The following is a 27,993-nucleotide window of genomic DNA, read 5'->3' on the forward strand; positions in this document are numbered from 1 at the left end:
GACACCAGCCTGACTTAAGGATCGCTGTAGTCAGTGGACCTAAAGAAGTACTACTTGACATTCAGCTCCTTCCTTGGGATGTCTTGTTTTCTATGCTCATTGAGGATGCAATGTGGACTATATTAACTTGTAAAAATGGCCTCATCTGTTTTGAGGATAGTTTAGCAAAATATGTCTTTTGACTCTGAAATCTGCAAACAGTGAATGAGCTCATTGATACATTCTTCACTGTTCAATCTAACATCAGACCCTTGGAGAATGATTTTTTTTTTCTGGAAGAGAAATTTTGATGAATCTTAACTCCTAGCTATTCACTAGACAATATGATCCCTGTATCTGACTTAAGGAATCAGATAGGCACTAAATATTCCTTCAAAGGCATCACTTGACTCTTCTCCTTCTTCTTCTTTTTTTTTTTTAATTAATAAATTTCCTAAGACTAATAATACAGGTTTCATTTCACTACACAGATTTTGCACTAACTGCTTAGTGTGTAGATATATGTGGAATTTCAAATCTGGGGTAATTCCATATTGCTACAAACTGTTTATACCATACAAAGCAGTTGTGTAATTCTTTTGAAAATTGTAGCTTCTTTAATTCACAGTAGCTGTTTCTTGTGTCCCCTCTTTTCTCCCCTGCATTTCCATATTTAACTAAACATACCTTCCTCCCTGGGACCAGTCACTCGTACCACCATGCTTGATATATTGTAAGTTGAAATGTTTCCTAAAAAATGAAACCTCTTTTCTTTTCCCAATCCAATAATCTCCACTGAGAAAAAAGTTCATTACAAAAGTGGCTGAGGAGAAAAACAGACAGTCAAAAAGTTCAAGTTTTAAGATCCATCTATGTTCATTGAAATAGCAGTTAAGGAACAATTCAGCCTACAGTATCCCTGATGACTGAATTTGTCCTTTTTCAAGGCTAATTCTCTTCATCTTGAATATTATTTGCTAAATATTATGGAAGAAAAACATAATTTCAGCTGTGATTTGTACTTGTAGGTTGACTCTTGACATAGGATGCTTTGACAAAAGAGAAAATTATGGGGTAAGAGAAATGCAAGCTCTTCAGGATGTTAATCAGGATCAGTCTTTCTGTTAAATCTTTCTTCACTCAGATCTTGACAAGGTGATAGCTTTTGGAGGATGGAGGTTCTCAATATCATTTGTGTGCTGGATACCATGGCTTCTGTCAATCACTTGTGAGTTTGCCTTGCTTGCTGCAAAATGTAACAGATGATTATTCTGTTTGCTTCAGAGAGACTGGCTCAATGGGCCCTTCTCTTCCTAAGCGTATGTCATCTTCCCGAGATAATTAGATGGTACATATCCTTTCTGACCTTTTGCTTCGGCCAGCCACCATTCTTTATTGCCACTCAGGTCAGAAAAACGAAGTATCCTAACCTTCTGGTACTCCTGAAGACTGAGTTCTTGGTCATTTCTTGCTTGAAATGCGTAAACAGCATAGAAGGTCTGAAAAACAAAAGCCACATAAACCAAAATAGGAATTGAAAAATGTAGTTACATCTTACCCTGTCATTGTGTATTGGTATGATTTCTGTGTACAGAAAACATGTAATAACGTATACAAACCAGTGCACAACCAGTGCCTGGGATTGCTGGACAGGGCCAAAATAAAAGTAAAATTGAAGATTCTGGGGAATTCTGCATGAGGAGGAATGAACCAAACTCCAAGATCTCCTCACCTACCTACGCTGGTTTTCAGCTCACACCAAGTGGATGTGGATTGCATGAAGAATTTTCCAGCAAGGTTTTCTCAGAGAAAATCACCTTTCCCAAAGCTCTTGTATTCAAATGAGGTACATGGTCACTTCTGTGCTGTGCTGATCAGCATTGCCACAGCTTTCTTGTCAATGGTAAGCCTAAAAATGCCCCAAACTGAGCTATTTTGTAGGTTCTTGCTCCATAGAAGAACCATGAGGCATTGTACATGGGATAATGCAACAGTCTATTTTAAACTGCAATTCACAGTTTAACTGATTATCTTTTCTTCCCTCATAGCTACTTAAGAATAGAGGATAACAAATTCCCATGTCACACTGATAGATTAGTGCCAGTCTTTTAGGGTGTGAAATGAAACCATTTAAGTTATAAACAGTATAATTCTAGATTTGAAATAGGAGCAACAAGAAGACAGGCACAGTGTGTATCATACTTACATGCTGATCATCCATATCCTGAAGAGCATCAGTCCCTGTGCCATTAATTGTGGGATTTTCACAGATTTGAAGAGAAGAGCTGCTGTCACTCTTCTTGTGCCCTGGACTTCTTGTGCTGCTGTCAGTAGAGGGCCGTGAAGAGACAAAGAGGCTGATATTATCAAAATCATCATCACTAAAGCCGTTTTCTGTGACATCCTTCTGTGCTTTGGCTGGATTGTAAGGCCTCAGGAAGGAGGAATACACATACCCTTTAAGGACTAGAAACCAGAATAAAGAGACAGAAAATAAACAAACAGCAAAACACTGCTAAAATCATTTCAAAACCAGCCATTTTATGCAGCTGTCAGTATGACAGAGGCAAACAGATGGGGCCAGAATGAAAAGAAATCAATATCTCAAAGGGAAGCTGTTATTGGGATCTTTGTGCAGAGAACTTACTTCCTGTGTCAACAAGCCATCTGCTTGTACTTCCAAAGGGGTCCTTTTGCTCCACGACAGCCACCAGTTCTCCTTCATGTAAATCAATATCAAATTCCTGCGTGGCATTGCACTTGCGCTTAGCTCGGTACAGTGATTCGGGGCTGTACGTAGACAACAGCTTGAACCTGTGGCCTTCTGTTTGACGTGGGGACTCCAGCTGAAAAGCAAAAAAAAAATATTCAGACTCAATAGTGCTGAGGTAATTTCTAGAGCAACTTAGATGCAGAAAAATCTGTGTGTGCTGCCAATGGACCCCGCGTTTTTACACATGGACCAAGGAGTTACTTAGACAGCTATATGTGATCAAATGGCCTTTGTATATGCAGAAAGGACCTGTCCAACTGCTATTTTAATAGGTGAGCAGTAAAGGGCAGATTTTAAATAAATGTAGAAATTTCACTAATTAAAGACCTCTTAAGTCTGTCCTCTGCTCTCAAAGGGATTGTGTTCTGTATGTGAACTGTCTCTTGCTTAATTGTTTTACTGAAGCAATGACCTTTGTATTACTATGTAATATCACCAAAAAAAGCACAATCCAAAAATGGGCTGAGGTGTGCTAAGACCACATAACAACTTGCATGATAAGGCACTAGTCAAAAAAAAATCAGTGGCACCCAAACTGTTTGCTTTTTGGGTGAAATTACCTCCCTAAATGAGACAAGGAGCTATTAACTGCTGGAAGCATATTTGTGTCAGAGTTTGGTCAGAGGGCAGAGAGGGAGGTGCTGCACATCAATATGATCTTAACATACCACAGAAACAAGAACACATTTGCCTTACTGATGCTAAAAGGAATCCTACAGCTTCCTCAGCTTCTCCTGTAAATCTGCACTTGAGTCTTTACTTTACTGTAAACTAGACTCCTAAAAGCTCTGGAGATGTCTTATAAGATTGGGAACCAGGGGGACACAGATTGCCTGGTGGATTTTTAAAATCTTCTGCTGTCGGGGTGTGCATGTGTGCATATATGTGTAAACACCAGTACATATAACCACAGCTGAGCATGGGGGGAAAAATCATCTGAATTACAAGATTAAGATGAACTGTAAGAGTATTTAACAAAAGAAGTAACCGAAGTTATTTCTACAACCTTAGACTTAACATGTGCTTAAAGGCCTAAGGGTGATCAGAGGTAATTTCAAGTAGATTTTCAAGATAATACATGAAAAAAGCGAAAAATCTTCAGAAGTTTCTAGTCAATGAAACAGCTTCACTCCAACAACCTGATTCAGGAAGAGACCAAGCCCAAACCTTTAGGCTGCATAAAAATGGATTTGTTTCAAAAGCGATCAAAAGAGGATGCTTCATACATGATCCAGATGTATGGTACTCACGGGAGAAGGGACAGGTTTCTTTCTTTCCAAGCTCAATTTTCTCTCAATAAATGTTGCACTGCTGTTTTCTTTTACAAAATTCAGTTTGTGAACCTCCTCTATCAATTGATTCTGCACTTCACAGATGCTTGAGGAGGACAGCTGCAAACACAAATGTGGGTTAGATCTCATGTACAAAATGGTAAGGAGATTTGAGAGAGAGCATATTTGGCTTAATGGGCTGAATGCTAGGAGTTAGGAAATCTGACAAGTTATGCCAATTTTCTGCAGAGCCCATAGTGCAGTGTACTCTCTACATACAGGACGTAGAGAGAAAAAAGGGTCTTGCTTAAAGAAAGTTTCTAGTAATTGCTATTAGATTTAAAAGACATGGCCATTGAAGTTAAATCATTAAAAATATTCTGAACGGTGCTGAAAATGAACAGCCTTGTACTTATGCTACTGAGCCACCTGCTTTCAGATGCAAATGTGCATCTCAGCAGCTATCAGCGTGGCCAATGTGCTGCATGGCTTGGAGTAGCCAACCCCACAGCTGTGTGTTTGCACAACTGGGTGCCAATAGGTTAAAAATCGTTGGGTAAGCTGAGTCTCTGTCTGTGGCACTGAGTAAGTGCTTTTGGTCTATGCCTTACCCCAAAAATGTATTTGCTGATGTAAACAGAAAAGAAAGAAAAAGGATTTGATTTTGTAGCCAGACCTTCACAGAAAACAATGCTCAATACAACAGCTTTCAAAACATGAAAATGTCAAATTACAGGGATGCAATTTCTTCATGTGGGAAAAGTCTTCATTTTGCCATTAAACACATAGCTCTGTTTTGATCCTGACCTTGCTTTCTTAATTTTTTTCAGCTACCCTGACTATAATGTGCTCTGTTCAAACCTTAATGGGAAGGAATACTCTAGAACTGCCTTACTACACTGTGTTTCCTATACAGAGTCTTGCTCTGGTTCAGGTGAGTGGATTTGGATGTGTGGAAGGCACCGTTGCAGCTATGCTTCTCAGGGGGTTCAAGTCCTCCAGACAAAAGTATGACATAACTGAAACATAGTATGATTTTCACACAAGTTGAGAATAGTTTTTCAATTTCAATCTTCAGGTAATGACCATAGTGCCCAGAAAGGGTAGAGTGGGCTGGAGGAAGTAATGCCCTCCTGTGTAGTCCACACAGGCTCCTTCGGTACTTTTGGCTACATAAGTGAAATGATTTGGACTTTCTATGCCAGCATAGACAAAGCTGTTCCTTACTGCCGAGAGATGTCTGCAGGAGCTTCTGCAGCATATTTGGGTTTAAAAGCAACTTGCTTTCCATAAAAATTATTTCATCAGATCTCCTAATTTGTTTCTCTTTAGCAGTCGACTATCTGTGACTCTGCAGGTCTAGCAGTCACAGAAATGTTCATGTACTTTCTTAGAATTTCTCTTTCCTGCGTTTTCTGGGCCATTTAGGGTAGATGCTAAGAAACAAGATTAAAATGCTAGCAGCTGCCTCCTTTTTGCCTTACTGTAATGTTCTTGCCATTACTATCACTGGAACAGTTGGAACAGTTCCATTAGGATCATTCTCTATGAAAAGTCCATGTCTGAAAAATCTTAAGCTCAGAACATAAGTTTCTCAGAACTCAGGTCTGTGGGGTGACCTTATCATGGCCTTCTAGTACCTAAAGGAGGCCTAAAGGAAAGCTGGAGAGGGACTATTCATCAGGGCATGTAGTGATAGGACAAGGGGGAATGGCTTCAAACTGAGAGAAGGTAAGTTTAGATTATATATTAGGAAGAAATGCTTTACTGTCAGGGTGGTGTCAGGAGGTACTGGAACAGGTTGCCCAGAGAACTTGTGGATTCCCTATCCCTGGAAGTGTTCAAGGTCAGGTTGGATGGGGCTCTGAGCACCTTGGTCTAGTGAAAGGTGCCCCTGCCCACGGCAGCGGGGTTGGAACTAGATGAATTTTAAGGTCCCTTCCAACCCAAACAATTCTGCGATTCTATGAATTTAACCTTTGCTGAGCTTGCAAAGGAAAAAAAAAAACACCTGATTGTGCTCAGCAGAACAAACAAAATCAGTGTAGCTTGTAGATGTGTGTCCTATATAACTTTAACCAAAGCATACAGAAAGAAAAAAAGATAAATTAAGTCAGAGCTATACCTGTTTCTAATGTACTTACTGGAACAGGCACTACCACAGCAGAATTTGATTGAAGTGCTGCAGACATAATATTCCTGAGGAAGGTGATGAAGCAATGTAGGCAGTTCAACACAATCTTTTTGGCTGCTCTGTTGAATATCTGAAGTTCTTCCACTAGCTGCGCATTTAGAGCCTCATAGTCTTTCTTTGCCAGGTTCAGCTCTTCTCCGGTTGACCTCTGAAGGCAGCTGTTGTAGTCCAACAACTTGTCATAGCGTTTCTGGATGAGTTTCTGAGGGCCTGAAAACAAGGCTTGTAGTGCTGAGAGAGGAGTCAAAATAAGCTTGTCCAGTTGAGCCATCTGGAAAGGTATAAAACAGACCTACTCATTACTTTATTCATACAGTCCTTCAGACCCTGTAACAGGTTGAGCCTGATGGCAGCCTGTCAAGCAATCTTCTAATTACTCTTCACAAAGCATTGCTGTCAGTGGCAGCCTCAAGCAGGGTCCAGCATGACTTAGACTCTCCATAACACTGCAAAGGAGGGATATCAGTTTTGCAGTGTCTGGTAATGGCAGTGGTCCCTTGGAGGATGCAGCCTGTGGTACTGACCATAGGGTGTTACCACTGGGGAAAACAGCAAGGATTGGTATAGTGGTCCAATAAAACCAGGATTTCCTTAACTGAAAGGCCCATGCCAATATACAGCCTAAAGGCAATGAGGTCTTGTGAAGTGGCAGTCTTTTTTGCCTTTTTTTTTTCCTGGAAACAGTTGTAACTCAATTCCTGTTTAAGCAAACACAAACAATCACTTGATTTGATTAAATTAGGTTATGCTTGTTGGTTTTATCTCTAGTAAACAACAAAATTAGACACCTGGTAAAAAAAAGTCTCAGGCTTTTCCATTAGTCTCTAATTGTCTCAAGGGATTAATATTGCATGAAATAAAATTTATTTTTGTAAGTCACTTGTTCAGATACAGCACAGGTTCGTAGTGAGTGAAACTCATCATCATATTAAAGCTCTTGGACATTCTATGTGAATTAAGTTGTTGGGTTGAATGTGAGAACACAATCAGCTGTATCTGTACCCTCCAAAACACATCACAGTTGAGGACACATCCATTTTATCCCCAGAACTGCTCTCCCAAGGCCAAGATGACATACACTGGCTAGATAGTTCCTATTTTATTTCCATTTGAAAATTTTCCCAAAAATCTAATGAGATAGGAAGGTATTAATTATTGACAAATGCACAAAGGGGAAAAAAAAATTAACCCAAGCCCAGTACTGAGATCTCCCTTGATAAAAACGTTTCAGGAAGAACCCTATGGGTTGTTCAGTGAGAACATCTACCCATTGTGCAATGTCAAGACAAAAGTCTGTTTTTAAAAAAACCTTATACATAGGATAGAGAATCCTTGTAATCTTGTAAATCCAAGACACAGAAATAAACAGATAATTTAACATGGTTAATAACAATGTCCACAGTTAAAACAAATAAGATTAAGTTGTTTGGGGTTTTCTTAATTACATAGACCTTCAGAATAACTGGATCATGAGCTGATAGGTGTTACAATTTTTTTTCTAAAAAGAAGTATTTTGTTTCAGCTCTTGTGGAATTACCTTTACTTCTTTTTTATGTTTCTGAGTATGAAGGCAGCTTCCATAATGAACACACTCACCACTGCAATGATAGAGGGGTACTCTTTTGCACTTTATGCACTCTTTCATTGTAAAGACATTGAAAATAGCTTTCTTTGAGATATTTTTGAGATTAATTTTTGAGATAATTTTCAAACATGTGAATTTCAGAGGAAAGGATATACACCATCTTACTTCCCTGTCATTATCCTGAAGGCTGGGGTCTGCCAAAGAGCATACTTTTTCTTGCAGGCTGAGTGTTTTGGAAAGGATTGAATGGCTCTATTTTAGTCAGCACAGAGCTAGGAAAGTGTAAGAAAACCTTCACCTCTAAATTTTTCCAGTTTGAGCAGCGCTTTGAAGAAGCAGCCTGTCCCATTTTGAAGAGGTATTTTAGCTATCTTATTAGATCCAGACATTAGAGTTTATTTGAATTCTGAAAGCAGAAGACTAGTTGAAAAACTCTTACCTTTTTTTTTTTAATTGCTTTATTAATTATAATGGGGTATATTCGGATTTTTCATGGTTTCCCTGTGTGGAGCACTTGACAGTGCTGTGTTAATATCTGGACTGATCTTAGAGACCTTTCCTAACCCAAACCATTCTATGATTCTATGACTCTAAAGGTAATAACTTACTTGAAAAGTCAATAAATCTGAGATTTTCACAGATCTGCGATTCTAGAGCTAACACTACATGAGCACAATAGAGATCACAAAATTCACCCTTAAACTGCAAGTGCTGGTAATGAAAGTACAAAGGCAAGGTCTGGTGCTCTTGTCTGAAGACATACAAATTTAGCACAAAGATTTTAGTTTAAACCCAGGAATTGAGCTTGAGAAGTTTTCTTTAGTTCTAGGGAAAATGCAATGCATTTACACAGAATTTTATCTTATTTTTTACAGAAACTCAACCAAAAACCCCACTCATCTCTCCCAATGGATTCCTAAGGTGGGGGGGGTTAGTTCCCTTCTATCCTAGTCTTCCTCACATACACCTGTTTTCTCACACATGCAGAGAGCTGTGTAACACTGGATATTGCATAAACTTACAAGGTCTTCACAGAGATTTGCAGTGTTGTTCCCTTTCTTCAAAGAGTCATTGACTTTGTCACCTTTATCTTGCAAGATTTCCTGAAGCCCAACTATATTCTGGGCAGCCAGATGTATAGAATCCTAAAAGAGAAGATGGTAGGAAGATGAAACAGTATTACAACCTATTTTAATATACTGTGTTTGCTTGGACAGATACTGCAATAATACTGATGGAATTTTCCATCTCTGACACTCATGCAGCTGCTGTGCAGTTTCCAGCCATTGTGGGGTTGTTTACTGTGATAATATTTTCCTGTGGTGTGTCTATTTTCAATGTAAACTACTTAAGAATCAAGTTGTTAATGTTCATCTGAAAAAACTATGCCCTAAACTAATGAATGTCCCACTGGAAATCAGCTACTCCTCAGCAAGAAGCCAGCTCAAGACCCATGCATCCTCAAAAGCCTCTTTTAGGGGACTAAGTAAAACTAAAATGGTGTATTTCACTTACTCAGAATTTTAATCTTAATGAAGTGTGGATCTATTTGGATAAGGAACAGTCAGCACCATTCCAGGCATCAACCCATGTGGGCTGAGCTCACTGTCCTCACCCTGTTTGCTGAACCAAACAGGGTGTGTTTGTAATAAGCTCCGGCCATCTGGCTTTTGATCTTACCCACCTCTTAAACAACTTTTGAGTTTGGTTAGGGCACACTTACACTTTGGCCTCATGCCAAAGTTAGCAAGTAGTCCATGAGAGGGAGAGGTTGATAAGTCACAAGCCAACCCTCAACTTTGGAGAGGAGGGTTGAAGCAAAGACACTTACAGAACTTGAGCACTCTATACATCTAATGCTAGGCCTCAACACAACATAGCAAGAGAAAAAAGGAAGGAGTCCTCACATCCAAAATACATATTATAGGACATTTTAACTCATATGGCTGCAACTCAGTTCTTCCATTTTTAATGAGAAGCAGTTCGTGCTCGACTGCAGCAGATGGCTGCAACAGCTTCACACAGCGATTGAAAGTCCTAACTGTGCCACCAGACAGCACCTTCTTCTCTGCACTGCACCTGTGGATCTCCACAAAGCCTGCTTCTGTCAGGGCAAAAATGCAAAAGAGGTGGCTTCAAAACTTCTTTGCCATGGGCTCAGCAATGCAGCAGCACCACAGCTCATTTATTTAATACTCTGACATAGACAGGCCTGCTTATAAATAATTTGGCGTTGCCTAACCAGTGGCAGAAATCTGTGTCAAACTGGTTATGGTCAAGATTTTGTGGCCACAGATTTCAAAAAGGCTTGTACCCACCTGTAGATGTTGTGAAGAGAGCGAAATGTTCTTCACACACAATTTCACAGTCTTCTCTAAACTTCGAAACAATTTTTCTTCCTTATTAAAGGTTTGATCTTTCACCTAAAATAGACATTTCCACTGTTATTTTGGTGGCCCAAAGGAGCCTGGCTAACGAAAGAAACATCCAGAGTGCTGCTAAAAAAATCCCAAACCTTCCCTGAACTCCTCCCTTTGAAAACAGATCAACCCTTAATTCTCCCAAAACCAGTTCTAATTCAAGAGAAGTCAAAACCACAAGGCAACGTGAGAGAGAATTTAATTTTTAAATCCTCGTGGAGTTGCTTTTTTACGAGCATACCAGCGCGTGCCGACAAAGCTCTTATTGTTGCTCCGTTTGAGGAGAGGAGGGGGAAGATGGTGAGATGTTTTGGTGTCGTGGCATCCCTTGCCCGGGGGCCGGCCCGTGGGTGATGGGGCGCTTTCCCTTCGGCGGGCTGTAGATGGCGCTGTTACCCCAGAGCCGTGCCAGCCCTTCCCTGGAAACGCCGGCAGCTGGGAATGGGCTTGTGCTGCTTCTGTGCGCCAGCTGGAAACACCCTGAAAACACGTTTATTTCTGCCTACCTCTCACTTTAGAAGCTTGAGAAATCTCAGGGCTCGTCTTAGGGGTCTCGCTGTAAGGGTCACAGCGTGTTTCAACATGTGAATTGGAAACTTTCTTAGTTTAATTAAGCAGCAGAGACAGCTGAATCTTTAACAGATGTATTCTGATTCTAAAATGATTCTCAAATGTTTCGAGCTTAATGAGAAACAAAACCAAAAAACATAAACCAGAAGCTTCTAAAGGGGAAAAAAAAATCACATATCGTCTTAATCAAATTTAATTCCGTTTTTTTTCTCATTTTATAGCTTTCCTGGTGCCTGTCACATTCTGAATACAAAAATTTCCACTGTACAAATAAATGAACAGAAAAAAAATGTGGGTAGTTTGCATGAGAGAAAGGGGGAAACCACTGATAAAAAACAAAACAGGAAAAAATGGCATGTACCTCATAAAGTCACATCTAGAAAGGCAAGTGACCTGGTATGATCAGCCATCTCATGCAGTGAGGTGTACTGGATATCATTTTCAAGGTCAGTTGCAATTGATTTTCTTTGAGATTTAGATTTAAGCTTTCCTGAAAATGTTTATCCTGCTAGGTTTTGAATTACAACTTTGAAATTATGAAGGAGCATTTTATTTTTGGCTGCCTGACACCCATCAGACTCATCACAGAGTTCTTTTTCTCTGGTAGTTTTGATGGTTTCAGGCCTTTACACATGTAGAGGCAAACCCCACGGCCTTTCCTAATTAGAGGTATTGCTCATCTTTCTTGATGGGTTCCGAACCTGAATGCTACAACATGGAGCAAGACGGACTGAACATGTTCTCAGCACCAACAATAACTATTGCCAGTTTATCTGCCAAATGCTGACCTCAGGCTTAGTTTTACAAAACTACCACTCACTTCCTCTCTACTGAAGATCAGAAGTTTGAGAAACTCTTGTGTAAAAAAGGAAAAGGTGGAGAACACATTACATTATTTTCTATTTCAATCACAAAGATCTTTCCTGTCTTCTCTGAGAGTCAGAAAATTACTTTATAAATTATGCAGAAAAAAAGCGCAACACCACAAACTCCATTTCCAACACGTTTTGAAAAACATCCAGTGCAAAAGCAGAACTGAAGCTGTTGATGCAAATCTGCAGTGGGATGAGTAAGTACCTGAGGTTCTCCACCCGTCAGTATTTTCAGATGGCTGGTGACCCTCTTGGATTTCTTGCTAATGGAGTGAATATTCAGTCGGGAAAACTTTTCTTTAAGGGTTTCATCGTCATCATTCTTCCTATACTTCAGCACTGCAGACAGAGAATTTCATTACATTAATAATCTGTATTCGCAGGACTTTTCAAAGGGACAGGCACACAAATATGAAACCATTTGAAAGCAGACACTTTGATGTCACTTGCTGTAATCTTGTGTGAAAATGCTTGAGAGGATGAAAACCCTGTTATCAACACTAACCTTGGGAGGAGTGAAGTTAGGGCTTCAATGTGGCAAGTCTATAAGAAATATTACTATTACTGCATCTTAATCATTATCAGTGTTTGCAACTGCATTACAGACAATATAACATGAATTCTTTCATAGTTTTGATACTGGAGTTACCAGGCAGATAACATAGTTGGCTGAGGATAAGTGACATTAAGGCATCTGTTACCTTCTTGAAACTCGGTGTATTACACAGCATGGGTGGCACCAGCCAAAACTGTTGTAGTGAAATACCTGGAGTTGAAACCTCTCTTGTAATGGACAGCCCAAACCTACAAAGACGTGATGTGCTTTTTTCTTACCTAAATCTTTCCTCCTTTTAAGTTCATTGATGTTCACATTAATGTTTTTCATGGCAAAAAGGGCATCTTGAAGCGCCTTGTGGTCAGGGTGAGAAGCAGGAGTTGAATTCAAGAGTTCATGGAGTAACAAGGGATATTTCATCACCCGTTGCACTGGTTTAATCATCAGAGATCCCATGTCCATTAGATTTGGCTTTCCTCTATAATTTATACCAAAAAAATTGTCACAAAATGAGAAATTCCTTGAAGGCAAAACCTTGTTATTATTTCTGTCTAGTGATTGAAGCTGCTGCCTTTTATATCCTTCAGCTGAGCTTTCACCTACAGAAACTATCAAAACCAGAGCAATCCTTTGCACTGAGTAATAGTCACTTAAGTGCAATTACCATTTAAGTCAAAAAATAAGACACATCTATCAGGGAACGGAGCCTGTTGTAAATGAAACTCTCCTGTTGCCCCCTCAATGTGAAATACATGCAGAATTTTCTGTATTTTCAGCAACCTACCAGACTATTGCTTAGACATTACTTCTGAAATTGTCCCACTCAGTCTGAGGGTGCATATGGTATAACTTACACATCACAACACCCAGGAAGGGAGAAGTAGGTGGAAGAACAAATAACAGGAAGTTTGAGAAATGCATGTGAGCAGGGCTGTTACATCCTGCTCTGGCGCCTCAGGCTTAAAATTTCAACATCTACATGCTGTGAGTAACTGGGATGCCTGCTCAAAGTGCATCCCTTCTCACAACATCTCTGACTTGCCACAGTGACCTGACCCTTAAGCTCTACTCTCTTTTACTTGTGGCTTTTCTTTGCTGGCTGCCAGCTAGTTATTTCTAATGATGCCTGAGCTTCCAAAGGGTACCAGATTGGGCCCGAGGAAATGTTGAACACACAGGATATTCACCCAGGCTTGATCCAACCTGCTGGAAGACTCCTTACACAAAGGCAAAGCAGGCAGCTGGTCAGGGTGGCGGAAGGACGAGAGTAGGGGAGTCACAGCTTCCAGCACAGGCAAAAGGGGTGCTCTGTGGATCTAGGGTAAACCCCCACTGGCAGGGCAAGGGCAGCAGAGCAGTTTCCCCAGGCATCCAAGTGCCATGAAGGCCACCCAAGCTCTTGGGCCCCAAGCCAGCTGAACTCATGCTCCAGCCCTGCTCTGGACAAAAGCCTTTGCTTACACTCTCCGGGCTTGAATGGAAGAGGCTGTGCAGCGTGCAGGCTGCCACAATAGCCTGGAAGGAAACAGGGAAGGGCAAGACCGAGCCATATATGCCTTCATTACCTTCTGTGTGGCTGGTAGAAACATGGGGTGTCCCCAGAACAAGTAACACCAGGTGGTCAAGTCCTAAGACCAGGCCCAGCCACTGCTGAACCGCCAGCAGCAGGACAGACATGTCTGAGGCCTCTCCTCACTACAGTGCTCCTCAGCAAACCAGGCAAAGCTCCAACACGAGCTACCTGGGACCTCCCTCTTGAAACTGAGCATGAGCTGCTGGTAACCACGTGGAGGGCAATAAAGCAGAGCAAGTTTTCCATTTGCATGGCCAAAAGGCTGCTTTGGAGCAGAAAAAGTTGTTTGACATTAACTATGCAGGAGTTAAGGGTAGACAAAGAAGGATTTCTGCACGTGGAAAGATGAAATAACACAGCGTAGGAAAGTACAAAGAACAGGGAACAGCCACTTGGTTTTGCAGGCTGACATCTATTGTTTTGTGCAGCAGAAAGAGTAAAACAAAAAAACCCCCTTCATTCCCATTTTTATATGTGTAAAAAGTACAAGAGCCAATCCTTACTGCTGACTAATTAACTAACAATTTGAATGTCTTTGAGAAGAGACATCTGCATATTTAAACCGTCTCAGACATTATCTGTAAAAAAGTTCTGCATGAAAAAAAATTAACAGTAGATGCCTTTTATGGCTTCTTGATATCCCGAAACCTTCTCATCATTTCAATCCCCCTCATTTCCCCTATACCCTACATTAAATAGAGAGCTATTTTCCCTTCTTTCAGCTTCTGGTGGCAATAATGAAAAAAAAAATCTTAAATTGTTATTGTTTTCTCTGAAAAGCCCCATGAATGCAAATGTATAAAAGCTGCCTCATGAATGGAAAAATCTTCAAGTGTCTTCTCTTTATATAGTTGCACTTTGGACAGCTGCCTAAGTGATAAACAGTCCTCTGTTTCGTATCTGCATGACACAGTCTTGCAGTATGGTGTGAGAGATAGCAGGTTTGTTATAAGATAACGACTCCCTGGGGCACAAAATGCAAAAGTTCAACTCATCTGATTCTCCCCAGCACTATTAGCTGAGATAGCCACTCTTCCTGGACAAGTCCCATTTGCAATGCGTCCCCTCCCGCTAGGACACACCCGACCACTGGGCAGGACACGGCCTTGCCACGCAACCCAAGCAGGAGAGTAATAGGAGAGTAACAGCTTGTGACATCTATTGTGCAGAAAATTAAGTTGATAATTCATTTGTGATGCTACTTCAGCCTTCCCCCCGTGTTATTGTGAATTTAGCAAGTATTCTAGGTCATACATAGCTGTACTAATCTCATCGCAAATTATTACTGTAGCTCCGCAGTAAATGCTGCTGGTGTAACTGCAGTGAGCTTCATGACATATCCTTCCTCCTGCCTCCCAAAGTCACACATACAGAAAGATTCCCACCTACTTAAAAAACCCATGGTGGTGAGGTACACAAAGGCAGGTGATGCAGGATTTAATTTCATTTGGTCTCATTACCCAGCAGCTTGTTCCAGTGGCAAACACAACCGCCAGTGTGGTACAGCCAGGCTGAGGCTGGTGGGATATGCAGCTTGCCAGTTTTGAAATAGTGTGTAGGCATCAGGCTGCAGAGCCAACTTAAAGTCTCAGGCTTCACGGTTTGCTGTTCAGCTCCATGTTAGTACAAGGCATGTAGGAGAAATAATTTACTGTGCCGTAAGCCTCTCATGCAAACCCAGGGAATTCACTGAGGTCACACACTTGTTAAGCCAAGCAGAGTTTTTAACCTATCGAGCTGCTAGCAAAGGGCAGCACTGTCTGGTATTTATGTAATTGCTTTCTTGATCATGTTTGAATGAAAAGCAATCTGGAAGCAGCAACATCACAGACCATTTGGAGTGAGTTAGGCTGTATTTTTCAGTTCAACGTCAATTGGATTTTTGGGTGCAGTCCTCCCACAACTCTGCAACCTCTAAGCTGAGTTGCAGGTGATGGAATTTCTGAGTGCTCTGCTGGTCAGCAGGGAAGGCAAACGCCACCACACCAGGTGAGGTAGCCAAGCTCAGGGACAGGTGTATACAAGAATGTTCTTTATCAAAACAACATGCAGAAAAACTATTTCCTATCATAGAGTAAAGCTTGGAACCCCCAACTTTAGAGTTTCAACATGCAAATCCTTTGAAGTGTATTTTACGCAGATCATAATTATGACATGCGAATGACTAACAAATTCTCTGATTTTACAGGTAGGTCTGTTCCTCTCCTACCAATATAGACCACACTTGCTCCTCTCTTCTCTTAACATTTCATCTGAAGTTATAATCTTTTCCTTCTGTTCAGCCACCCCCTCCTCTGACCTCTCACTGCAGGTAACTACAGATATCGCTGCATTTCAATGATCCCAACCTGCTGGATGTCCAGAAACTGTAGCTGTGATAAATTCTCTTTTATAGCTTTTCAAAGATGTCACATTTTGCACAGAAGTCCCTTAACCACAACTCACCAGTGGCTGGAGGAGTTTTCTGGCTAAGCGTTGCAATGAGCTCGTCATTGTCACTATCAGAAGGAAAATCCTAAGGTGGGCTTCTCATATAAGGCTACTGAAGGGGTCATAAGGTTAAAAATACCTTTACCTGCGAATCTGTCTGTATTGTAGCAGGTCTACAGCAGCCTATGCAGAATGATTTCAGAATGTCTGAATTTCAAAAATTGATGCTATGTTGTTGACAAGCAGTCTTGCAGGCTTCACAGCCCTCTACAAGTGTCCTGGAAAAATCTTTGGCTTATACTGACATAAAATTTGTCAGTATTCTTAAAATTTCCACCTGTACAGTTTTAAACATACTAAAGATAAATTAAAGGTATTTTAAAGATTATTTTACATGTAAGAAAAGTAGAGTACTTACTCTTCTTCATATATCTTTCTGCAAAAGAGAAGAAAACAAAACATGTATTAGAATCCTCCTAAAAGGATTTATACAGGAGCCAGATTCTCAGATACATTTCAGTGACACAGAGTAGCTGTAACTGGCCAGTTAACTTAGGTTTATGGCTGCTATGTGTCAGCAGAGCTGTACAAAACAGTCAGAGAGTATCGGTTAATCTGGCCCTATAACTTTTTGAAAGGACAGACCCAAATGAGAAAGGATTGTCAGAAACCTGGCTTTGGCTATGAAAGCCAGCTGTTAAGAGAAGGAAGTTTGTATCACTCTGCTAGCAATTCTGAGAAATATTAAGTCGTTAATACAAAAAATAAAATTAAATATATCATTCTTATACTTTACATACATTCCTGTCTTCTCTCTTTAAAAAGAAATGTATTTCTAAATGAGAAAGAATACCTTTTAACCTTTTAGGATATAGAATCAATGAAGCTGTTAGGCTTTTTGTAGACTACACATCAAATGAAACCTCTCCAGAGTAGGATAGAGTAGATTTATATACTGAAAGCAGCAGGGACTTACAATTGTAGTTTGCAAACATGCAAGCACATGCACAGAATATTTTCCTTGTGGTATGAATTCACTCAAATGCAAGAGAACCAAATGTCCCCCCATCTCTGCATTAGGCTTTCCTGACATCACATCCTCAGCCACTTCTTTTTGACAGCCTGCACTCTCATCTCCTTGCCCACCAGTGTCTAGCCGAGCATCTGGAAGCTGGTGCTTTCATAGCTTCTGCACTGTCAGCATTTTGTGTGCTTAGGACGTCCCTCTGTCCCTGTAATATGTGACCGAGCTACTTCAGGCTGAAAGCTGAGCAGGTAGTTGCCAGCATCCTTTCATTTCTACCAGCTGCATTTCTTTGGCTAAACTAGCAAACAATATCCCCAGTTTGTATAATCACAGCTGAAACATGAGACTCTACGGAATTTGGATTTGCACGTCTCCAATGCAGACACCTACATTTTGGAATGAATTTTTTTCCTCTTCAGTCAACAGGAATAGGAATCTCAGAATAGCTAATTAAATCTGATTTGTCTGTACAGATGTGCAGACTGCCACTCTCAAATTGCTCCTGATATAGAACTTGTTTTTTACATGTCAGATATTACTCAGCTGAGGAACAGAAGTCCCTAGTAATGTCAGCTAATTTAAGATTTTTTAAAATGGAATAGTATTCTTTCCAAGGGAAAAAAAATATTTAACAAGTAAACATTTTTCAAGAGTAGTCGTCACCAGACCACACCCACACACCCCGACCCCACCCTCCACCTCCACCCCCACCCCCCATTGCCTGCATTTGTTATGTCTCACAATGGAAAACAGCCTATAACTTATTTGGTAACAATCCTACATAATTTTCTTCCTAGGGCAAATATTTTCCAATGGGTAGTAACAGGTTTAAATGACCACAGTTCTGCATTTGAGCATTTGAGCGTGCACTTTTAGGTCTTAATTGACTGCAATCTTTAGGCACTGGGAAAAAGCACAACATAGTATGCACACACCAGTGCTTTTATCGTTGGTTCCTGTTTAAAGGCTAATCAGGAAAGAACAAGACAAAACAAGGCTTCATTGTAAGGAAGTCTTTGTCACTTCCTGCTAGCAGAGATACAGTAGCTCAGCACAAAATATCCTTTCTCTTCAGAAAGCTCAGCTGAGATGTTGGAACAGGAGCACCTCTTGCTGGCTCTGGAATTCAAGTGACAGCCTCCACCCTAGCATGTACGTGGATGCTATTTTTTATCTTTATTTTCTTCCATGCCCCCTTGCTTCAGCAGCAGGGATGAATGACAGTAGCAGCTTCTCTTGATTAGCCAGGAAAGAATATTGCAAGCATCGGCAACTAAAACATTCCCTTAGGGGAGATACCTGGTCATCCATTAGCCTGAAAGTCTGAGTTTATATGAAAATCTATTTCTTTCAACTTCCAGAGTAGCTAAAACCTGAGCACCCTGCACATATACTTTGTTATGTATTTAATAACCAGATATATTGCACAAAATAAGCGTCACTTTCAACATAACCTGTTTTCAAAGTAAACATTTCTCTTTCAGTGTTGTTGATATTTTCCTGCACCACTCTTTCCAGATTTCACTTGGACATACTTCCCATCTCCTAAGTCTTAACACATCTCTGCTCTGAAATTGTGGCGTGTTCCCTCATGACACCTCTGTGTGATGCTTTTGGGAAAGTAAGGGGGCAAGAGAATTTATGGGTGGAAAGAGAAGCACTCTCCATGGAGAGGATGAACAGGTTCCAGTGACTGCCTGCAGGAGGAGGCTGTGGTGAAGGAAAGATGAGTCCTTTATTCTGAGGCATCCTCAGTTCTTGACACATTTCCCCGAGGGGCTGGCGCTGAAGCCGACAGCATAAAGCATCTCCTACTGGTGGGACCTGGCAGTTTGCTCCATCACTGTTCGCTCTCAAATACCCCCATCATGAGGGGTTCAGCACCATATAGCAGCTCCAGACCCCCCTGGGGCCTTGCAACAGGGGCCCAGAAACACCAGTGCATTTGAGTAGCTCCATTACAGGCTATTTAAATTCAAGCAATAGAATTGCTGAAAACAGGGGGACAGCCAGTTTCCTGGGAGCTGGGCAAGGTGTTTCCAATAGCCCAGGATATGATGCAGCATTTTTTTTATTTGCCACTATGGGGCACTGAAACTAAGGGAAGAGCAACCTTTCTTGTGCTATTTTTGGCCATCTTAGAGAGAAAGAAATCTAATCATGGCCCCTGGCTTGTCATCTTTTCATGAAAGCAGCATAAGCTAGAGCTCCCAGCAAGCCTTATAGAACTCCAGATTTACAGGGGACCTTTCATCTACATCCATTTAAAATGTTCCCTGCCAGGCAAACTGACTATGGATGGAAATCATCATTTGAAAAGATCTTACTTTAAGGACTGTACACAGTCTCTTAAATGCTGCTTCAGTTCTTCATCCTTTTCATAGGATTCCAGCATGGTGTGTGCATCATCATGGTGATAGCAATAGATTTTATATGTGTCTTCTAGTGGGCCTTTAATCTGCAAGAACACTTCCCCTGTTAAGGAGAAAAACAAAGCATGTCAAGTCAGACAACAGCATCTCAGAAGGAGTTTTATTATTCCACCACATTAGCCGTGAGCTAAAAAGGCTGGCTTGCACTTTACTTCCCTTAGAAACGATCTTGCGTGTTTATGTGCATTATTTATTACATGTATTTCTCAGCTGCTCATCTTTGTCATAGCCAGGCATCATTATATCAGTGTTAATGCAAAAAATTCCCTCAGGAAAAAGCGTGAAATCTCTATACCTTGCACCCCTTCAAACACAATCTCCTAATTCACTGCCCCAGCTTAATGCCCCTGCATTGGAAAACACACATGAGACTTAACTGATAAAGGGAGACCATTTTTGTGTCATGGGCTGGCAGGAGGGATGAATGTAAGCCTGTTAGTTTTCCTTTTGACTTTTTTTACAACTAAATATGAACTTAATTCGGTTATAACAGGAATAATGACTCTATCTTACACTAGCCATTTCAATTTTATCTGTTTTGCAAAATCCTGAAATGGCAATTGTTATAGCCTAGAATAGAGAATTTTCTTCTCATGACAGAGGGACAATCTCTACCTCTCCCCTCATTAAGTAAACCCACAATGGATTACAGCCATTTTTATATAGTATCTAGGCTTATGTATAACTGAAGAGGGAAACCACTTCCATTTCAAGTCCTCCACACCACCATGTTCCCCCAAAGAACAGGTGGGAATTTTAGAGGCACTAAAGTAGTCTTACACTCATTTTCAATTTAATTCTGGAGCCTAATTCTCTCAGCTTAAAACTCCTTTGTCGGTTTCTATGTATGTAAGAAATACTATCCAGGCGGAGAAGGCACACTTCATCTCTTCTGACGAGATATTATTTTGGTTCTTACATCCTCATGTAGCAGTGCCCTGATCAGAGTCCTTGGAAATGCATATAGTAAAAAAGAGCAATGCTAAAAACTCCTGTCTTGGGCATTTACTGAAAATTACATCTGTGTGGCAACAAGTCCAACATTTTATAAACATTCCTTTTGAGTTATAGCAATGATTATTAAAGTTAAAAGCTGAACACCACATTAATTGGGAGCTCTCTATTCATCCACAGAGCAAGCGCTGAGCTGTCATGCATCCTGCATGTTCCATCCTGACCGGAGTGCGCTGTTTCATAATACATTGCATTGAACTGCTCCGTCTTAAAGTGAAAAATGATTCAGTTACCACAGTAACACAGCTCTGGGTTTTTCCCCCTGGCAGCGAAGGTTAACTGGGCTGTCTAATGCATGTTGGTTTCAAGGTGTGAATAAGGGAAAAACAATGAAGAGCTAAGACCACCAGAGTTCATTTCAGTTACTGTAAGGGCATAGTTAGGAAAGCACCAGCATCCTATAGTTAATGCTCTTTAGCTGTCTTCTCTGTCTTGTGCTTACTGCTAATGTTGAATGCTACCAATGCACATTGCATCCTGACTTTCCCATGAACTCTCTATGCAGGTCTTTATTAGCTAACAATTTAACAGGAAACCTTAACAAGCTTTCTCTTGATCCTGAGCACTTGGTGCTTGATTCTCAGAGATGATGAGCTCTCACAGTGCTTAGCACGGCCTGAACTATGCTAAGCACTCAAGAGAGGTTCCGTTTTCAGTGGAAAAAATGCAAGCTGTAGACTTACAGCTCCTTTCAGTATATACTAGAGGCTGGAAATTATCTTCCCCAAGATGAATGAGATGAGCAAGTTCTGTTCACTGAAGTATTGTGCCACAATGACAGATACTTTCATTGATGCTCAGTGATGAGAAAAATTATGTGCTGATTTCATGGATAGGGCCTTTTAAAAGCAGATGGATTTCTTAAACCTAAAGCCCTTCTTGGTTCTGAGCCATATTGACTGAATCAGATGAGTTTTGGGCATATCACTGTGGGAGCTTGCTTTATGGACCAAAACCACACTGTATTTCGGCACAAAATTAAAAATACTCTGACAGATGCAAATCTGCCTGATGCCTCTTCTGGAGTATGGTGGTCATCATGTGAAAGATAAAATCCTAGGAGGAAGGCTTGAGTAACAGAAACAGTTTCTCCCCGTGGCTTTCAGTGGCACTTCCTGTGCGGACAGCAGCAGGAGAGGGAAGAAGAGGAGGTTTAATAGCTACAGCTGAGTTAAGGTTACTAAGTCTTCATATTCCTCTATATACAGCATCCAAAACAGGGAGGAGAAAAAATTCGAGGGAGAACTGTAAAGGGTAATTAACCTCAGAGGCATTTAGCATCAGAAGACCAAGCACCACCAAAGGTCTGTCTACATTAGCACTTTAGCTCAGATTAGGAGAGGGCTTTTGAAGCCAATCACTCATTAGTCCTCATCTCCCATGCCTTGTATGTGTGGTGGAGCAGTCATAGAGACACAAACTGGATCTCTTTGGGGGTGGTAATTACCAGAAGACACACTCCAAGGGCACATCTTATGCAGTCCAACCACAAAGGGCATCTCTCAATCCACAGGAACAGGCTACAGCCAGTCTGAAGTAAGGCCTCTTGAAATGTTAGTATGGATACCAGCTCCTTAGTAGAAACTCTTTAAATCTGCAAGTCTGCTCCTATTGGACATTAATACTTGTCAGTGTGGGCATAGCCTAAGTGTGGAGAACATAGACTAAAATAAGACATGAATATGAGCAACCACATTGTTTTGGTTTCAAAGCAATGAATTAGCAGTTCTCCTCAATCTCACTGTGATTGGGTTGCCTTCTAAAGTATGATACTTCAATGTAAGATATTTAAAAACATTAAACATGAGGGAATATGATGGATGTGTTAAACATTCTCGGCCTGGTTTTTCTATAGGCTGGCTTCAACAACTTTTACACTGATTATGAAGATCCCCCCAAAAAGTTACCTTGATGTAGTTTTACAGGACAATAAACCTACTAACTTACTGCTTATAGTGATGCAGTTATTCTCTCTGCTTTTATCTCAGCCTTTGAAAGAATGTCTCACACCTTACTTGACAGCTTTTTCCCTGCCATAGGTTAGCCAACTCTGTGATCCACAAAACCATACATTTTCATGGTTCTTTGTCTGATTCTGGAGAAATACACCTAATAGATGGATGAAATTGTTTGTCTTTACTTCTGGATGTGACAGGGAACTAATAGGATGATTCTCTTGGCTGTGAGAAAGGCACTTCCTGTTAGAATAGAACATTGCTTATTAAGAGTATGACTCATCATGATGCACTTTCACTGAAATACCGCCAAACAACAGACGTGTCAAACTACGTTAAGCTGTTGCCTTGGCAAACCTGATTGAGACGTGCTAGGATTAATGCTTTTCCCAAGCCTCATACACTTTAATATCATGTTTCTTAGTCAAGTGGCAACCAATATTTTTTACCCCCTTATTCGTGAGAAGAGGGGTACTTTCTATAATGTGTTAACTGTGATATGTGGTCAGTTTAGGGGAGAAAGAACCTCTCTGACCTCTGAATCACAGCTGGAAGTTTTTTAAACTAAACTGTCTAACTTTGCACTAAAGTAAATTAAATATTCTTCCCTGATCCCTTAAGGTGGCTCACTTAGGGCCTCTGCACTGAAGAAGCAGTTACAGGAGACCTGATGAGTGGTAACTTCTTAAATCTCTCCAGCTGTACTAGAATGTCAAGTGAATCATAGCCTTAACATTCATGGCCTGACCTGCAGAACTTGTGACTGCTGTGACATATCCAGGGCCAACCTGTTTGCTGAAAATACCCATAATCCCTACAGACATTCCTACACAGAATCCCACAAACTTCAGATTCATTACAGCCTAGTTTACTGTCCAAGTCCCTGCTAAGCACACTTAACCACCTCTTACATGAACTGTGTCTCCAGCGGATACATGTTTACAGTGTTGGGGGGAGGTAGTGACATATGACGTGCTTTTTGTTCCAATAATTTTTAATGCTTTTCCTCAATGGCATAAGTATGAGTATGCGTTATAAGAGTTGGTATAAGCATGAGTGGATTTAGGAAGGCAATATCAAACTCGATGAAAAGGATCTTATCAGTAAGTTGTATAACTCAGTGCTGCAGGTTTTACTCATTCTAAACTCATTTTCTCTTTCCTTCCTCCCCTTCAACATCCAGATGGATGGAAAAAAGAGCAAGTACAGTAGAACAACTGGACAGGTTTCACATGTCATTTTTCCTGCGTCATTATGGACAGCCTCTAGTATGCCAGCTTCTGGGAGGGATACTGGGGAGGAAGTCAAGTCTGATGAGAGTGGAGGACAGGAGAGAGTTATGTTTATTCTTTCACGTAGCTTTGTAGAACTCAAGAGGACGGTAAACATACCGATTATTTGCATGGGTGGTTCCACATCTGTCGTGGCTTCTTCCAACAATGACAGCAGTTTGGCTGATACTTGATGGACCAATTCAATGTTGCTAAACAAGCCATCCACGTCAAAGCGAGCAATCTAATGGAATACAAATATTAAGCAGCTACTGACAAAGGATAAAGAAGGACATTGTGTATTACAGACCTTCTCTTGCTATGCCCTGACTGTTCAACACTCCAGGAAGCACCACTTCTGCAAAACCTCATATAAACATCCTCCTTGTGATTTCAAGGACACATATACAGTTTTCAGATTAGTATAATACGGTTGACGCAGTTAACAAAGGGTATGTTATCAAGTGCTTTTAACCTTTATTTTGAACTATCCCTAATCTGAAAGTGTTTACCTAGGAAGGAAATAAATATTATCATGTGAATAAAGAAAAGATCCTTAGCTGGCTTTGAAATGTTTGTTTACTTTCCCACTGAGGAAAACAATAGTTGACAGTGGGTTTTATTCCCTGATTACCACTCACTAACAGAGGCCGTTACATAAACTCAGACCTTGGCACTTTGGTGCCAGCTAACAGGTACAGCTTCTAGAAAGCTGGTGTCATTTTAAGTTAGTTGTCCTATAAATCCAAAAATACAATCAAGATCATATAATTTCCACTAAAACAAACACATTTACCATTTTGCATATTACTATAACCTAACGAGCTTCCTACAGAGCCTAGGCACACAACATGGACTTCAATGAACTGTATGAATTTATGCCAACACAGAATTTGGTACTGCATCCCTACTCATTTTAGAGAAAGTAAAAAATTTCCAGGACACATATTTTTCATTGCACAGCAGGGCAATAGTTACTATTTGGGGACAACTGGAGGTAGCCAGCGGTAATTTGCTAATCTTGAGAACAAAGACAAGACCAATTTCATCATCCATATTAATACCCTCAAAACCTACCTCTCCATTTGGAACAGAATTGCTGATTTACATAGCAGCTAACCAGATGCCAGGAGGATCAAATTGCATGCTATTGTAACAGAATCAGAAAAATACTTCCAGTACTAATGCAATTAATTTCTTTAGAAATATTATAGGGGCTAAAACATGTTTTATCCATTTGGAAATATGAAACAAATTGTTAGGCCAATTTTCTAAAAGCTATCCTTCTCTAAACACATTACAAACTTTCAATATGGTAGTTTATCTGAGAACTAGCCTTAAAACCATATAACATTCTTAAAAACCTTTCAAAAATGCAGACGTTATTACATTAAGACAGTTATAATCTCTACATTACTTTTCCTGTATACATCTAGCACAGGACTTCTGACCTACTCCCCAGAACAATGTCTACATATATCCAAACTATGCTGTGCATGGACACTTACACAGGTTAACACAAAATGAACGGTTTCAGTTGACTGAAAATGAGCAAAAGAATACAGCACACTTGTCAAAAATCTCAAGTTCAGCCAGGCAATATTCTTGCTCAGTGCTGGCCAGGCTGGGGAGGGAGTCAAGTGGAGATTACTAAGTGGATGAACAAGTGAGGAGGAAGAAGTCAAGAACTCCTTAAAGTTATGTCATCAGAGGCCAGCTCTTCTGAAAATGGGTTATTCTTCCAAAAATGGGTTGGAACAAATTCTGACAGAGTTTTAGGAATGAAAAAAGGTCCTGCAGGAGTTTAAACAGCACAGAGTTCAGCTGACCACAGCGTTTCCTGAAGAGGCATTGTCAATGTCATCTAAAGACACTTAGGCCTCTGCACCTGTATTTTATCACCAGTTTCATAAGAAACCCTACATAAAGAGAATCTGGGTTAAGGTCTATTTAAAATTATTTTTATTCCATATTTGCAGCAGATATAATTAGCGTAGCCTCTCTGAATGCTATACTTCAGGCCCCAAAAATACAAGTCTTTCTCTTGACAATCTCTTCTATTCCCAGCTTTCAGCTTCACCATTTTTCTACAAATTGAAATACTGTTGAGGAAAAGGTGCTCTTTGAAGTCTCAGCTGAAAAAGAAAATGGCTATCATTGGCCTAATGAGATCTTTTGCCTGAAAGATAGTTTATGAGCCTTCCTTCTTAAATATACCTTTTCTGTGTAGAGTGCAAATTTCCTAAGCGCTTGCTGGCCTGTCAAGCATGGTGTTTATGCACCACAGCTGTCTGAAAGGATGGATAAAGTTATCCTAACAACTGAATTTAAACTTGATGCAGAGGTTCATTCCATTCCAGTTTCTATTGTAGAACAAAACTTGGTTTTATTAGTTGTTACTGCTTTTCGAGGTACCAGTAAAGGTCTGCCAGGGCATGTAAGAAAAGTCATAACTACAGAGCGGTACAGAGAGCTGGAAGCTGCTGGTGCAGCCCACTGGAAGGTATATAGCATCCAAGCTGGCCTCTGAGCAAGTACCTCAATGCAGGCTTTATGCAAGGGCAGCACAAATGTCAGGAACATATCTGACCTTCCTCTCTCCTCACCAGAGCCCTGATATATCACTTTCTGGAGCACCAGCTCCAGCACCACGTCACTCTCATGCTGGCATTTGTGCTTGCATTAAGATTGTCCAAAAGCAGAACGTGGGTGAATTGAAACCTTGACATCACTGCCTTATCCTCCACCCCCAGCACTCACCTGCTTGTTTCTCAGGGGCTGGATCACTTCCTTGATGCAAAGGTCCAAGTTGCTGATATAGTCTTTCTCTGTCTGCATGAGTTCTGCTATGATTTTCACCCTCTTGGCCATCATGCGTCTACTGACTTGTTCTTCATCCTCCTGTGGCGAGGTGGCCACCTGTGGGGCCATTTTTTCTGTTTAAAAGAGAGATAGAGATTTGTAAGAAGTGCACAAAGCTTGCCCTGCATACCCATGGGTGGGGAAACGTATCTGGTGCCTGCTGGAAATTCCCAAATCACCATGGAGAGCAGGAAAAGAAGCATAAGAAGTGGCAAACCCAAATCAGACTGAGTGTCATTCCATCTCCTTCCTCTAAAAGTGGACATGGATTTGGGGAAGGAAACTGTCCCTTTGGCATTAAGAGGATAACCCATCACCAGCTCCCCCAGCTTAGATGTTATGTATTGGGCAGAAATTTTCTGTGGAGCCCAGGAAAGTCTGATCTTTGTTACACTGAAATTCAAGGATAGCTGATGCCCTTCTACTCCTTTGAAAACGCAGTCTTGGTCTGACATCTATTATGATTTGGAGGACGGGAAAAATATGTTCTGTGAAAGAAAAAGGCTGTTTACCATAAAAAAGCTTCACAATAATAACCTTTGTTTTGTACAATGTAACATTGAGTCTATTCATGGGAAATTGAGGGCAGCAAGTACTGGAAGACAAACTTTCAAATGAAGGCAATGTTAGTAACAATAATGATGAATCCTCTAATTCTGTTTAAAAATAATCTTTTGAAAGAGACAAAGGAATTAAAGGACAATATGAGAAAACTTTTAATGATCAATAACAAACATTTCTTGGAACAACAGAGATCATTGGGATCAGGACATTCTTAACTGTTTTTCAATACTTAGCACCTAGAATACCTGATGCAAGCTAGTTTTCTACAGATGGGTAATTTACGTACACTACAGGACCTACACACAACCTACTTATCTGTAATGATGGTTTTCCCATTTTCTGGTTTGTAAGCCAACCTGCAGAGATCCATGTCAGCTGTAAAAAGGGCACTGAGTTTTATCTCTGCACACTGACAATCTAATCTGTATTTTTCATGAGGAAACACACATACACACACAAAACCAGAACCAAAATATTAAATAAACAAATGAAATACTTCAGAGGCTATTCTGGTGTTTTTCTGCTAGCCACAAGATGGTGCAGAGTACCAACAAAGATGCACATATCATTAGGTGCTCAAGTCTGCATTACCCAGGTCGAGCTTTGACAACATGGACTTTTATTGCTCAGCTGCAAAGGATGGGA

The 27,993-nt window shown here is 40.6% G+C and overlaps 1 protein-coding gene across 1 annotated transcript in view; it reads right to left on the reverse strand.

Moving 5' to 3' along the window:
- Positions 1-276: 276 nt before the first annotated feature.
- The window catches only part of ARHGEF38 (Rho guanine nucleotide exchange factor 38), a 36,728-nt gene continuing 9,011 nt past the window's right edge, over positions 277-27,993 (reverse strand). The window contains exons 2-14 of the mRNA XM_027677172.1: positions 26,683-26,858; positions 24,043-24,166; positions 19,578-19,725; positions 16,642-16,659; positions 12,499-12,698; positions 11,870-12,003; positions 10,121-10,225; positions 8,825-8,947; positions 6,168-6,488; positions 4,003-4,143; positions 2,627-2,825; positions 2,186-2,445; positions 277-1,478 (exon numbers count right to left, since the gene is read on the reverse strand). Coding sequence (XP_027532973.1) covers positions 1,293-1,478; positions 2,186-2,445; positions 2,627-2,825; positions 4,003-4,143; positions 6,168-6,488; positions 8,825-8,947; positions 10,121-10,225; positions 11,870-12,003; positions 12,499-12,698; positions 16,642-16,659; positions 19,578-19,725; positions 24,043-24,166; positions 26,683-26,858 — 2,135 coding nt within the window. The 3' untranslated portion in view covers positions 277-1,292. The remainder of the gene's footprint in view (positions 1,479-2,185; positions 2,446-2,626; positions 2,826-4,002; positions 4,144-6,167; positions 6,489-8,824; positions 8,948-10,120; positions 10,226-11,869; positions 12,004-12,498; positions 12,699-16,641; positions 16,660-19,577; positions 19,726-24,042; positions 24,167-26,682; positions 26,859-27,993) is intronic.

This window comes from Neopelma chrysocephalum, unplaced genomic scaffold, assembly GCF_003984885.1.
Source record: "Neopelma chrysocephalum unplaced genomic scaffold, ASM398488v2 Primary Assembly neopelma1_42b, whole genome shotgun sequence".
Classification (NCBI taxonomy): domain Eukaryota; kingdom Metazoa; phylum Chordata; class Aves; order Passeriformes; family Pipridae; genus Neopelma; species Neopelma chrysocephalum.